Raw genomic sequence first — 15,302 nt, forward strand, 5'->3', positions numbered from 1 at the left:
TGGCGGAGAGCATTATAGTTTCCAGAGTTTATCCTGTGCTCTGATGCAAATTAGACTCATTCTTGTTTCTGTCAACAGGTTAAGCCTAGAGTTTGGTTAGTATTAGCTTAGTTGATTTTATGAAGCTCTATCAGTAAATAACCGTTGAATGTGTTGATAACTAGCAGAGCTCTAAACAGACAGAGTTTAGAAAGAAGCATTAAGGAGATCTGGTAAGTAGCAGCCTAACAGCAAGTCCTGGGGTGGGTAGGTAAGCATGCACTGCAATTCCAGAGGGAACCTGTGGAGCAGGAGGAAGACGTCTCAGGTACAGGTTGACAGGAACCCAGGTACAGACACTGGGAAATCAGGGACGGGTTAGTTCTAAGGATAGGGAGCAAATCAGGAGCTCAGTTCTTGTTCCCAGAACATAACAGGCGACACCTTGATCTCTGGCCTGAGAGTATGTGGTTACCTCCAACTTGGAACAGGATTGGTTCCAAAACTCATATGAAACCAATAATTCAAGGTTCAAACAGTATTAATTATATTCAATCTCTAAGAATTTTTAATTAGAGCAAATTTTTAACATTGATAATCGGCTATAACTTAATATGTTGTAATTAATATAAGTTATAATCTACAGAAATTAAGAATTTTTCTCATATAATTCCTTTCTTCTTTAACTCCTCTCAGTCTCTTCCTTACCCATTTGCAAATGATCACCTCCTACGTTACCACTTTTGAAAGGCATATTTTAAAGTATATAACACTGAATTGATGATAATGATTTTCAGTTTAGCAGTTTATGGTTTAACAAATGAATGAATATAATTCAGGTTTTCTTCGCTTTAAGGTTAGCTTTCCCTGTTGACCTTTTTTTCGTTTTTTTTGTTGTTGTTGTTGTTGAGACAGAGTTTCACTCTTGTTGCCCACGCTGGAGTGCAATGGTGTGATCTCAGCTCACTGCAGCCTCCACCTCCCAGGTTCAAGTGGTTCTCCTGCTTCAGCTTCCTAAGTAGCTGAGATGACAGGCACCTGCCACCACACCTGGCTAATTTTTTTGTATTTTTAGTAGAGACGGGGTTTCACCATGTTGGCCAGCCTGGTCTCGAACTCCTGACTGCAGGTGATCCCCCCGCCTCGGCTTCTGAAGTACCCTATTGACCTTTGACATATTATACTTACTGACAAGTTTTTACTGCATTGGCAATTTGTGATGCCAAAAGTACCATTTACTGAAATAATGCATAGTAATGAAAGATGTTTCAGTTGATTTCAGTAGGATTTTTAAATTAGAAATAAACGTTTAAAAGATATATTGGATCTAGGTAAGCAAAACAGGTACTTAAAAATGAAGTAGATCAGCCAATGAAACCTATTCCTAGTAATATAAGGATATACCCCTAATCACAGAACCACAGATTCATTGAGCTCCAGTGAAATGGCTATGTGTATTTTTTAAAAGGTCCAGAACATGAATGTGATACAAGATCATTGTCATTTGTAAGCAAGAAAGACTCACAAGAGGTTTAGTAAACTGCTTTAATGTCTTGTTCCGCTTTTATTATTATTTTTTTAATTGAATGTTTGTAATTGTGATGTTAAAACTTCAGAGAGTGTGGGGTTTTTTTTGTTTTTGTTTTTGTTTTAACGTTGGAAAGTTCAGAAGCAAAGCTAAATCTCTGAAAGGTCTGAGTTCCTTGTGACACTTTGATAGTCTGCTGGCAAGCTGCTGCCTCTTTCTCAGAGGTTCCAGTAGATGAAGTATACTCAGCAGAACTTCATGGACTGCTCCAAGTCAGTCTCCTATGCACTCTGAAGTTTAGCTTGGTCAGAACTGTATCATAGTAACAAACGATAAATTATTCATCTTATGCCATTAGATCATTCTCTAAGTAAACAGTCTATTGATAAACTACAGAGAAATAAGCATTTCTACAGAGAAATAAGGATTCTTGAAGTGTTTGAAAGTAGTTAGGTGTATGTAGGCAGAACATGATTAAACGAAGCTTATTTACTTGTTTTTGTCCTAAAACAGTTTTAGTTAATGTTGGTAATCTTCCAGTTGACTAATTATTTTATAATATTTCATTTGTATGTAATAGGCACACAGCAAGTACCTGTTGAATGAGTGAATGAATTTACATTAAGTCATTTGTTGACATTAAATATTCATCTTAGAAACTATACAGGCTTAAAAGAATGCAAATAATAGAGTTTTGTCCAATATAGTTTGAGTTTTTGTTTGAGGATTCCTATTTATGCTGCTACTCACCCAACACATTTTAAATATTTGTTTGGGGACTAATATTTACGTTTCTATTCTGATAAAAAGGTGAAGAAACAGGACCAAATGATCTCTAAGGACCATTCTAACTCTAAACTCATTTTCAGAGAACAAAGGAGGCCAGATGAATACCAATTCCTGATAAAAGGTAGAAGATAATTATCAAAACTAACAGCAGACATTGCTTTTATTGGCAATTCATTAGAAGCGTTCTCTTCAAAACAGAGAAAAAGTCAAGAGTGCTTAATATTACTGATAATATTCAACATCATTTTTATAGACCTACAATTCTAGCAATTAAGGCAATGAAAATGAGATATAAATGCTGAAAAGGACAAGCTACAACTGTCACCATTTTGAAAGAATTTGTGATCACCTACTTAGCAAATCTGAGAAAAAAGTTAAGATTAATGAAGGAATTTATTAAGATAGTTGGATATGAAGCAAATATACTAAAGTTAATAGCCTTTCCACACATAAAAAATAACCAACTGAAAGTATAATAGAATAAAAGATCCCATTCCCGATTCAAATTGCACAGAAATTATGAAATGCTCAGGAGTAAATCTACCAAAATATTTTAAATTTATATGAAGAAAACTACACAACTTTATTGAAAGACATAGTTGAAGACTTGACTAAATAGACATCTGTGTTCCTAGGTTGGAAAAGTCAATATTGTGAGACTATCAATTCTCCCAAATTTCATGTCATCTCAAACAAAATACTAGTAGGATTTGTACAATAGAATTTGATACATTGATTTCAAAGTTTACTTTGAATAGAAAATTACATATCTGTCGTTACATATATTTTTAAAAAGATTGACAGTAAGGTACAGTCTTGTTTTACATCAAAACATATTCAAAAGATATAGTCATTAAAACAGTACGGTATTTGAGTAGAAAGAGACAAATAAGTCTGTAGAAGAGAATAGAGAACTTAAAAACCAACACAAGTATGGTATTCCTGTTCTGCTCTCCATCCTGTCTCATTCTCCCACCAGATGAGCTGAGTTCTCCTAGTTGATGATAAGTAGACTGTTCTGGGATCAGACGAATTTACTGGGTTATCATGGGGAAATTGTTTACTTGTTGTTGCTTTTTTTGAGACGGAGTCTCGTGCTCTCGCCTAGGCTGGAGTGCAGTGGCATGATCTTGGTGCACTGCAGCCTCCGCCTTGTGGGTTTCAAATGATTTCAAGTGATTCTCCTGCCTCAGCCTCCCAAGTACCTGGGATTACAGGCATGCACCACCACACCAGACCAATTTTTGTATTTTTAGTAGAGACAGGGTTTCACCATGTTGGCCAGGCTGGTCTCGAACTCCTGACCTCAAGTGATCCGCCTGCCTCGGCCTCCCAAAGTGCTGGGATTACAGGCGTGAGCCACTATGCCTGGCCGTTACTTACTTTTAACCAGTCCATTTTTCATCTGAGTGGTATTAATGTGTTTTATTAGACTATGTGCTTTATTACACTAAATTGAGCAGAGACAATGGAGGAAGCAATGAGTTGGTGGTACTGGCAAGCCCTTTTAAGCACCAGGCCTCTGGTTATCTCTTTTATACATATTCTTTTTTTTTTTTCCCTGGGGCACAAACCCGTTCCAAACTCCTTCCTGACCTTCCTTTAAAGTGGTGGTAGATATAATTGTGGGCACGGACCTAATACCATTGTCAAACGGCCCACTTAATACTATTGCTAAGACAACAGGAGTGGATTCGTAAAGTGGAGTTTTAATGAAAACCTTCAGCTCTGCTTAGTGAGATTTCTTCTCATACCCTTGCTCAGGTGGTTAAAGAATGCAAACTTTTCTACAGTTCTGCATGTTTTCTCTCACTTCAGCATAGAATGGATTAGAGGTAACAATCACAGTTAGGGCATTACTATAAAACTGTAGGGAGGTAGTAATGAGTCCCTGAACAAAGGTGGTGGCAGTGGTTTTGATGTGTGAAATTAGAGGACTACAGACTTTGTTAGTTGACTGTTAGTAGAGGTAAAGGAGGAGGAGAAATTGTCAGTGTTAGCTCATAGAAGGTGGATCACATTCCCAGCTGCAGTGGTCAGGCGGGTTTGGTAAGCTGGGGGATTGATAGACTATGCTTAAGGAAAGAAAGTTTGATGAGAAAACAGGCATCTCAGGAGCAGTAGTAGCACCAGGTAGAAACGGAAGCCACAGATCAAGTCTGTATTAGGTCAGAGCAAATAGAGATGTTATAGGCAGAAACTTGGGGTGCAGAATGGTAGACCGAAGCATGCTTCATCCAGATCATGGTGCAGAAACAGTGGGAGCTCCAGGCTGAGTGGTCTCCACGAAATTCACTGGTGATAAATCATGGTTGATTGATGTCACCTAGGCCCAGCGAAATGGGCCTAGCAAGAAAAAGGCAGAAAAGTAAGCTCTAGTCACAGACAAGATTGGTTTCCCACCTTGAGAGGAAGAAGAATCCCCTGGGATATGCGTGTACGAGGGGACTAAGATGGTAGTCTGATACCCAGGGACTATTCAGGGAGATTATTGGTTGTTTTTACCCGTGAGCTGTTCAGTATCTCATGTCTCACCCACGACAGAGCCAAAACAATTTTCCAATACCTGTGGATACCTGAGCAACTGTTATCAATGTACTGCTGATCCAACTTGTCTTTGGTACCAGGTTGCTTTATCTTTCTAAAGCACCATTTTCTTTGAATCATTGCTTCACTTAAGAATCTCCTAAGACCATCAGACTAAACTCCAGGGCTTTAGTCTGGCATTCAGAAATCATTAACTCACCATCCTTTTACTACAGTTTTCCATGAATGTGAATCCTTTGCCCAGGAAGATTATGGCCATCTTTCAGATATACTGTAGAAACCCCAAATGTTCATATCTTTTCTTGGCATTCAAATTTATAATTTTTCCTGAAGCCTTCTTTTTAAGCCCGACGTATAGCGCCTGTCTTGTATTTGCTTGCATTTAACTCATTCCGTTTCTCTGTGCCTTTTGTCTCTCCAGCTAGTATTCTGTCTTTCCATGTAGATTGATACTCATTCCTTAAAGACAGACACCACAAATTTCATTTCTTATGCCATTAAAAGTGGGGAGCGAAACTTTTTTCCAGTTTTTATTTGACTACAACTGTAATGTTTTGAGAAGTCTTAGTCTTCAGAATGATGGAAAAGATTAATCATTTGCCTGGCTTTTTGTAATAAGGTGTAACTTAGAAATAAAGTAGTGTTCTTGCCAAAAGTTTCTATGGGTTTTTTTGTTATGGCTTCTCAAGGTGCTAAATATTTAAACAGTTTTTTCTTGTAAGAAATAATTTTATGAAATATGGGAAAATACAATTTGTGTGTTACCAACAATCATGTAAATTGCTATAAACTCCCTGAAGACAGTCTGACTAAAAGGTCTTCTTTGACCTATCAGTTTCACTCCTAAGGATTAAGGAAGGCTGGGCAGGAGAATCACTTGAACCCACGAGGTGGAGGTTGCAGTGAGCTGAGATCATGCCACTGCACTCCAGCCTGGGTGACAGAGTGAGACTCTGTCTGAAGAAAAAAAAAAAAAGGGAATTTATCCTGAGGAACTATTTATGGATATTTCTAAATATTTTCAAGGTTGGTCATTATACCATTGTTTTGTAATATCTAAAGATTAGAAATCAACTGAATAACCTTGTAGAATTGTTTATGTTTCACTATAAACATTTAGTATGGAATATTATGCAGTTAACAAAAATGGTCTTCTACAGGAATAGTGACATAGGAAAATTGCCCTAAAGTTTTAGTAAGTAAAAAGGTCAGATTATTGAACAATATATATGGTATAATCCCATTTTCTTTGCCTAAAGAAAACAAAAACAGTTCTATCTATAAATTTTTATATTCTGTCTTCCAATTTTATACAGTAACTACTAGAATATTTAGTGACATAGAAAAATGGCGCTGATAATTGATAAATGAAAAAGATCAGGTTATTGAACAGCATGTATGGTAAAATCCTACTTTTTTGCCAAAAAGAAAACAAAATTATACTTAACAATTTTTTAAAAATTCTGTCTTCTCAATTACATGTAAGAGCTTTGCATTTCTCTTGTAATTAGGAAAATAAATCCTTTTATTAAAAAAATAAATTTGCTTTAGTTACTTCAGAGAGAAAATAACAATGGAAAATTATCTACAAGGAAAGGTCTTGAAGGAAAAGAGACCCCTCACCCCATATACAAACACTTTCTAATTCTATTAATTTTCAGCAAACTGGAGTTCTAGGTAAAATTCAGACCAATGATGGTCACTATACTGTAGTGACCTAGAATTAGCAATTTCACTTCTAATCTAAATATTACCACTAAATGGTTTCCTTAGTGGTAGTTATAAGTAGCCTATTGGGATTTTATTTTATTCTTTTAGAAAATTAATGGATGTTAGTGAATAGACTTGTAATTAACTACATTGGCCTGTAAGAGTGCAGAGTAGGAATTCAGCAGGTGCTGGTGTTCCTTCTACAGGTACCACTGGCTCCATAATTTAATGCTCTGTAAGACTGAAGCTTAAGAAATAAATCAAAAACATCACAAATCACTTCTTCAAAGTGCCAGTTTAAAATCCTTAAGCTCTTAATGATATTTATTGTAGAATCTTTCGAATATTAATTTTATTTATGTGAATAATTTATTTATAAAGTGATTAACGTTTTTCAAAAGATGTTATTTTCACACTTCCTCATTTACTCTGTTAATTCACTTTCAACATAATTAAAAGTATCTTCTAGAGGGAGGTGTTACTTCACATGATTCAAATTTATTTGCTTTCTTAACTTAGGTTGCTATTGGCAGAACAGACATTGAAGACTTAGACCTCTGTGCCACATCTCGGGAGAGGCGATTTCGTTTATTTGCTTCTATAGAATGTGAAGGGCAGTTATTCATGACTCCGTATGATTTTATTTTGGCAGTTACAACAGATGAGCCCAAAGGTAAGTATACTTTTGAAATTATCTTAATAATTGTATATTTTTTTATCACTAGCTTGTAAATGTATGGAACAGTATAAGTTTTTTAGAAGAACTGAGTAATGTGGTATTTCACATGATATTGTGCTATTCAGTGTTACAGACTGATATTTCTTACAGACTCTTACTCACGTCTCTTTTCAGAAACTTTCAATTGCTCTATCTTTCTCAGCTTAACACCACCTTACCTTTGATACTTTTTATAAAAGACACATATTCTGCCTATTCATTCTTATATCAAACCTGAACAGAGTAGTTCAGAGGACTGGCTTTGAGGTTAGCACTGGGCAAGAATTCTACCTGTATCTCTTCTGCATTTGTCATCGCTCCTGCAGTGTAAATATATTAATAGTTTAATTGTTTCTCACCTTTTCATATATTAGAATAATAGTTCTCAAACTTTTTGGCAGTCTGTACATTCTTGCAAATCTCTTAATATCTAACTTAACAGAAGACAGCTGTATTCTCATATGTGCTTTTTTATTTGATCTGTTACAATATGTTATTTTCCATGAAGTATATGAAGAAAAGCTACCTCACAGATATAGACAGTAAAAAAAGAGTATTTTAATCGCCTTTTTAGATAATTATAGATACTGTCCTTTGATACTATATCACAATTGACTGGTGATAGTTGAGGCTTCAGAAGTCTCTACAGATGGTGGTAAAAGAATAATGAGAACTAAGGGTTTCTGACTGGCTTACCTGGATAGATGGGAATAGGGACCAGGTTTGAGGAGAAAAATCACAATTTCAATTTTGGTCATGATCTATTTGAGATACCTTGGATATGTAAAAGGATACAGCTGGATTTTTTTTTTAATAATTCATTTCAGTTCACTGAAAGATCACTCACGAAAAATCAGTATAACAAATAATCAGTCATTTGACCCATATCTGCTTTAAACTGTCACACAAATACTTTTAGACGAGAACAATTATAGCCATTTTTTTCTCCTGAGTCAGCAATATGGCAAAAACGAACCTTAAAATAAATACTCAGTAATTTGGCAAATTGGCTACCTGACATACTAACTTTTAATGAATTTTTGATTCTTTGGATTATTTCCACTGGATATCAAGGAAGAGATTCAGGTATATATTTAGGATTCATCTTTGCATTATTGCTAATTCATATGATGTGTATGAATGAAATTGCCTAGGGAAGCCGTATAGGATGAGAATATAGATAACCAAAGACCTGGCCTTGAGGAATTTCTGCTCTTTAAAAGATGAATGGACAAAAGGCTTTGAAAGGATGAGGAAAGGGGACATAAGAGTGGCCAGAGACATAGGAAGAAAATCGTAAGGGTATGTAGTCATAGAAGCCAAGTAAAATAGCCGGAATTGCCAATTGAGTGCAGTGTTACTGAGAATTCAAGTTAGATAGGACAGGAAAATGTCCCCTAGATTTAATAACATGAAGGTTATTGATGGTTTTTTAAAATGATGTTTCAGTGGAGTCGTTAGGGCAATTGCAGGAGTGAGTAGCAGATGAAGAAATGAAGACGATGAGTGTAAAGGACCCTCTTACAATAATATTTGGTTGCAAAAGAGAAAGGAACTGAAAGGTAGCTGGAATGGAATTTGAAGTAGACACTTTTGATCGTGCCAGATTTTAAATTAAAAAAAAAAGATTTTAACCAGAAACTATGAGAGTAGCATTTAAAGAAATGCAAGCTACATAAGCTAAAACATGAAATCAAGACAGTATATGGTATAGTAATAGTAGCCACTTTGGGAATATGTAGGACCATATAGTGATAGGAAAGGCGAAAACTTAATTAGAGTTCTTTCTTTTTTTTTTTAGGATTTTAAGGCTATGATAAGGATTATATCCTTTTTATTTAATCCATTTGGTACAACGTAGATTCTTTATTTGAGAGTTAGTATAGATTTAATACTAATTTGCTAATAAATATAAAGAATCCATGTTGTACCAAATCGATTAAATAAAAATGTATGGAATATTTATACGACTACTTCTGTATTAAGGTTCTTTTCTGTGTGCTGAGGGGGATACAAAGTCTGTGCACTCAGGAAACTTAAAATATTGTAAGATGACATAAGATACAGAAACAACCAACTCCAAGGTAGAATATGGTTACCTGGCACGATAGGTACACAATAAATATTTCTTGAAGGAAGGAATTTCTTAGATGCTAAATAGAATTTTATATCAAATTCTATAATTTTTTCAAACATATTTGAAGCTGTTCTTTAAGTAATACTTAATAATCTATAATTTTTTTTTTTTTTTTTGTGGCAGGGTCTTGCCCTGTCCCCCAGGCTGGAGTGCAGTGACGCAATCACAACTCACTGCAACCTCAACCTCCGAGGCTCAAATGATCCTCCCACCTCAGCCTCCCAAGTGGCGGGGACTACAGGCATATGCCACCATGCCACCAGCTAATTTTTAAAATTTTTTGTAGAGACAGGGTTTTGCTATGTTTTCCCAGGCTTGTCTTGAACTCCTGGGCTCAAGCGGTCCACCTGCCTCAGCCTCCCAAAGTGCTGGGATTACAGATGTGAGCCACTGTGCCTGACCACAGTTTCATATTTTGAAAAAATTTTACTTCATTGTTTTCTAGAATTTTTTTCTTCACAATATATTCACTGGAAGCACACTGTTGGGTTTTGCTTTTTGGAAATAACTTTCGTGGTGATTCTTCTCATAGGTATTTTAAAACCATAACTTAAGAGTAAAAAACTGGTTTTTATTATTTAAAAAATTATACAGGGTATTTTACAACCACAACCTCAGTTAATTTCTAACCAGCACTTTTCAAACATAATTAAGAACAATCACAAAAGATCGAGATATTCATAAAGCCTGTTTTGAAAGTTGGGGTTTTAGAAAAGAAAAAGAACAGAAAAATGTTTCATGTACTGAGTATTAAATCAGAAACGTTAAAACTGTAGCATAATGAAATTTGACTTGTGTTTAAACCTTGGCACTTACTGGCTTTGAAAACTTGGTTAAGTTATTTAATCTTCTCTTTCCTCATTTTTAAAAATAACAGCCTCATTAAGTTTTTTTTTTTTGAAGATTGAATGAATTAATTATGCTTAGTATAGTACCTGGCACACAGTAAACATTTAATATTGATAGGTCGTCATCATCATCATCATTTGAATTCATAGCCATGATTTTTTTTTTTTCCCCTGAGAGGAGTCTCGCTCTGTCAACGAGGCTGGACCGCAAGGGGGTGATCTCGGCTCACTACAATCTCCGCTTCCTGGGTTCAAGCGATTCTCCTGCCTCAGCCTCCTGAGTAGCTGGGATTACGGGCAGCTGCTGTCATGCCCGGCTAATTTTTGTATTTTTGTAGTGCTGGGGTTTCACCATGTTCGCCAGGCTGGTCTCAAACTCCTGACGTCAGGTGATCCTCCTGCCTCGGCCTCCAAAGGAGTGCAATTATAGGCGTGAGCCACCATGCCCAGCCCATAACTGTGACAATTTTTAAGCAAATATTTACACGGCATACCATTTTTTCCCTGTTTAAAATCATAGCCATGATTTTTAAAAGTCTTTGATATCATTTTATGATGACGTTCAGTAGGGAAAAAAATGGTACGCTGTGTAAATATTTGCTTAAAAATTATAGATCAAATAAGTGTTGAGATATCTGATTATGATTTTGCATTATAATCTTATTTTGCATACTTAAATAGAACCTAAATGGTGACTTTCTTTTCTAGAACTAAAGTCAGTAATTATTTTCCAACGTAGTATCAAGAATTATTTTAATTTAGATTTTTTAAAAAATTAGATTTTTCAGACATGCAAAAACATATTAAAAATATAATGAACATCAACCTATAGCTTAAGAAATAATATTTCCAATAGAATTGAAGTCCTTCTCCACCTAAGTTATATTTATATATGCAGTAACTTCATATGGAATAAGGAATTCAGAAAATCCTTTGAAGAACAATCTTAATGGCTCTTTAGTCTTTATTTAAAAAGCTAATCATATTGAACATGGTGACATTTCCGACAGAATCAATATGTCTTTTGTGAATAATTTACCATGGAAATCTCATAGACCCTGCAAAACTCAAGAGTACGTCTAACTTCCTCTTTTGATAAGTGTCTTCTGAGCATTGCATAAGAGCATATGCATGTACTTTCCTACCATTTATTTTTCTTCTTTTCTTACTGCTATATTTTAAGAGCAACAGAATAATAAATATTATTTGCATTGTTCTGTTCATTGTTAAAAGGGAAGTGTCTTTGTAAAATAAACATAGACAGTATTATACTTAAGGTTATATGCTAAATTCTAATTTGTAGACCTGTTATTTGAATCACTTGATTATACATTTGTATAAACTATGTTGGATAGAGGAAGGATGTTGTTGCTGCTTAAAGAAGAAATCTATCATTAGAAACATATTTCTTCTTTTTTGATTTTAAATTGAGTTGTTTTGTTGCCTAATAAAGAAAAATTACATAGCAAAAATTGGTTTTTTTGGAATTTTGAATTTGATATATTGTTAATTATATAGAAATAGCCCCATTGCCAGGTAGAAAAAGATGTTGGTTGGCATTATTGTAATATAGCTGAAGTAATTAATATTTACCAGTTTCCTAATATAGCTGTATTACAGGACTTAGTCATATGTAAACCTGGTGCTAATTCTTAGGCAGGCATTAAATATTTACAGTGTTCAAATCTGAGCAAAGGAAATAGCAATACTGACTACACATTTTTCCCAACGTTGTAAGTTTTACAGTGTTTGAGATCTTTGGGGGTGTGAGGAGGAATCACAAAAAGAAAGTGATCCCTGACATTTTATTCAGCTATAAGACTCTTACTCTAGTGATGCTTCTTGAATAGTTATAGGGAAGAACAGGACAAGTTTCCCCATCACTTTACCTAGCCTCCCTTTCCTTTCTTTTTTTCTTTTCCCAATCCTTCTTCATTCTGGAGAGACCTGACCTGTGAATTATGTCATGGAGCACTAGTACAGCAAAGATCACAAGTAATACCTTAAAATTATAGTTTATCTATGTTAATATTATTTTATATTCTAGTTTGAATATTTTGTAAGTATCATTATTTGTACTTTTAAGCCCACATGATGTTTAACGTGGAGAAAGTTAACTTACTTTATTAGTCCAGAAAGCCCAAATTTAAGATGATAGGGCTGTGGAGAAATATTTCCTGTATCACTGATACTTACTATAAACGGTGCATAGTATATAAAACAAGTAGATAACATGCATAAGATCATATCACAGATCTAAATTTTGAGATTAAAAAAAACTTTGCCTTTTAGACATAAAAGTTTTGTTATAAGTTGTGGCTGTAGATGGTTAGCAAATATGGATATATATTCCATGAAGTATTTATTATCTAATTATCTTACATTTGTTTATTTTAGTTGCCAAAACTTGGAAGTCACTTTCCAAACAGGTGAGTTAAAGCTCTTGGTGGATATACACAAATTTTATATGTGCATGCATATATGTATATATAATTATATATTTCATGAAATATATTACGTATTTTTATATATTTTATGATTTTTTTGCAAATCAAATCACATTAGGGTTCCCTTTTTTTTATCCTCCAGTTTGTCAGGAAATGAAAAGGTGGTCGTTTCTAAGGGTTGGTGAAAATGTAGATTACTGGTAAATCTCATGTGTTGGTATACCCACTTTGGAAAACAATTTGGCATTGTCTGCTAAAATTGAAGATATGTCTACCCTATACCTAGTAAATGCATACCTGCCTTTAAATTCTGCAATAGTGCATGCACATGTACCTTGTAAAGTTGAGTTTGAATAGACTCTGTGATCTAGTAATTTCTCTACTAAATACACTGGTATCTAGTTTACACCAGTGTATATACCTAGGGAAATTCTTGCTTATATGCCACAGAAGTTCATAAGAATGTTTATAGATTATATATCATGGCCTCAAAACTTTAATATATCAATACTATACCATAAATAAATTTTGATTTATTCATATAGTATACTACACAATAGTGAAAACAAATGAATTATAACAGTGCTTTAACTAAGCAAGTCTCAGAAACATAATGGTAAACAAAATAAGCAGTTCAAAAATACAAGGTATAATTCTATTTGTATAAAGTCCAAAACTGGGAAAATGAAATCATATTATTTAGGATACATTCATACGCGGAAAAACTAAGGAATAATTAACATTAAATTCAAGAAAGTATTCGTCTTCAGGATGATAGCAGGGAATATCATCAGTAATGGGCTCAAAGAGGCTTCTAAAGTACTGATAATTTTCTGTTTTTTAACTTCACTATTTCTTAACTTTAAATTGCATATATATTCCTTTTATACTTTTATAGGTATGATTTTATTATTTTTTAAAAAAAGAATATTAGAAATCCAGGGAATGTCCTTAACTAGTTAAAGGGAATCCTCCAAAAGCCTACAGCTCATGGTCATTTGTGGAACTTGAGAGACATTGTCTTTCAAGTTAGGTATATTAATCCCTGTTTATCAGTGGGTAATATGCTCTAAGACCCCTGGCAATGAATGCTGAACATGTGGAAAGTACTGAACCCTATATATACTATGTTTTTTCAATGTCGTAGACAAGAGAACTACTAAGTGCCTAATAGGTAGGTAACGTATACAGCGTGGATATACTGGGCGGAGGGATGATTCACGTCCTGGATAGGACAGAGCTGGACAGTGTGAGATTTCATCATGCTACACAGAACAGTGTGCAACTTAAAACTTATGGATTGTTTTTGGAACTTTCCATTTAATGTTTTTGGGCTGCAGTTGACTTAGGGTCACAGAAACTGTAGAAAACTAAGTCACAAATAAGGGGGAGCTACTGTACAATGCAAATATGCCTGCTATCACAACTGTTCCGTAGCATTTTACTGAAAGTCTGGGCTAGTATAGTATACTAGGGCTGCTGTGACAATATATCACAGATTGAATGGGTTAAACACCAGACATTTATTTTCTCACGGTTCTGAGGGCTCGAAGTCTGAGATCCAGGTGTCAGCAGGTTAGTTTCTTCTGAGGCCTCTCTCCTTGGCTTTTAGGTGGCTGTCTTCTTCCTCTGTCTTCACATGGTCTTTCCTCTGGGCATGTCTGTGTCCTAATCTCTTCTTATAAGGACATCAGTCATATTGGATTAGCGCTCATCCTGATGACCTTATATAAAAACCTAACTACCTCTTTCAAGAAAGGTCCTTTCTGCAAAACAGTCAGATTCTGAGGTATTGGGGCTTAGGACTTCAACATATGAATGAGGGAGAGGGGCACAATTGAGACCATAATATGTAGTATGAAAAAAAGAAGAGGCTCTAAGGATTAGAATAGAAGCATAGAATAGAATATGATTGGAAGAAAAATGTAAAAATATATACATTTTAGATTTCTTTAAATTTAATAAAAGTTTAGCAAGATTGCTACTGGATATAAGAGCAGTAAACCAAAGTTAATAAGATGCTCCACACCAGCGAGAGCAATTAGAAACTAGTATTGAATAAAATGCATTTCATCATAGAAACAAGAACTATTAGGTACTTAAAAGCAATTCATAACAGAAGATGTACAAAACATTATTAAATTATATTTTTAAAAGCACAAGTAAATGGAGAACCATATCATGTTCATACTGGTAATAAGCCATTTCCTTTTGATAATGATCCTCCAAATCTATCTATAAATGCACTGTAACTCCAATTAAAATCCCAACCAAATTGATTCGAAATTAACTTTTAAAATTAATCTGGATGAGTAAGGGCCCCAAAATATTTAGAACAATTCCAAAAAGGAAAGAGGGGAAAAAAAAACCATTGAGATGAGAATAATGGGGCTTATGACATATTAAGATTAGAAATAGAGCTATAATAAAGTAGTATCAGGATACAAAATTAATGTGCAAAAATCACAAGCATTCTTATACACCAGTAACAGACAAACAGAGAGCCAAATCAGGAATGAACTTCCATTCACAATTGCTTCAAAGAGAATAAAATACCTAGGAATCCAACTTACAAGGGATGTAAAGGACCTCTTCAAGG

At 34.6% G+C, this 15,302-nt stretch overlaps 1 protein-coding gene across 1 annotated transcript in view; it reads left to right on the plus strand.

The window, feature by feature from the left end:
• Positions 1-256: 256 nt before the first annotated feature.
• Positions 257-15,302, plus strand: part of MICU3 (mitochondrial calcium uptake family, member 3) — a 68,031-nt gene continuing 52,985 nt past the window's right edge. The window contains exons 1-4 of the mRNA XM_011979633.1: positions 257-356; positions 1,700-1,779; positions 7,073-7,226; positions 12,654-12,685. Coding sequence (XP_011835023.1) covers positions 257-356; positions 1,700-1,779; positions 7,073-7,226; positions 12,654-12,685 — 366 coding nt within the window. The remainder of the gene's footprint in view (positions 357-1,699; positions 1,780-7,072; positions 7,227-12,653; positions 12,686-15,302) is intronic.

Source organism: Mandrillus leucophaeus, unplaced genomic scaffold (assembly GCF_000951045.1).
Source record: "Mandrillus leucophaeus isolate KB7577 unplaced genomic scaffold, Mleu.le_1.0 Scaffold204, whole genome shotgun sequence".
In the NCBI taxonomy this organism is placed as follows: Eukaryota; Metazoa; Chordata; class Mammalia; order Primates; family Cercopithecidae; genus Mandrillus; species Mandrillus leucophaeus.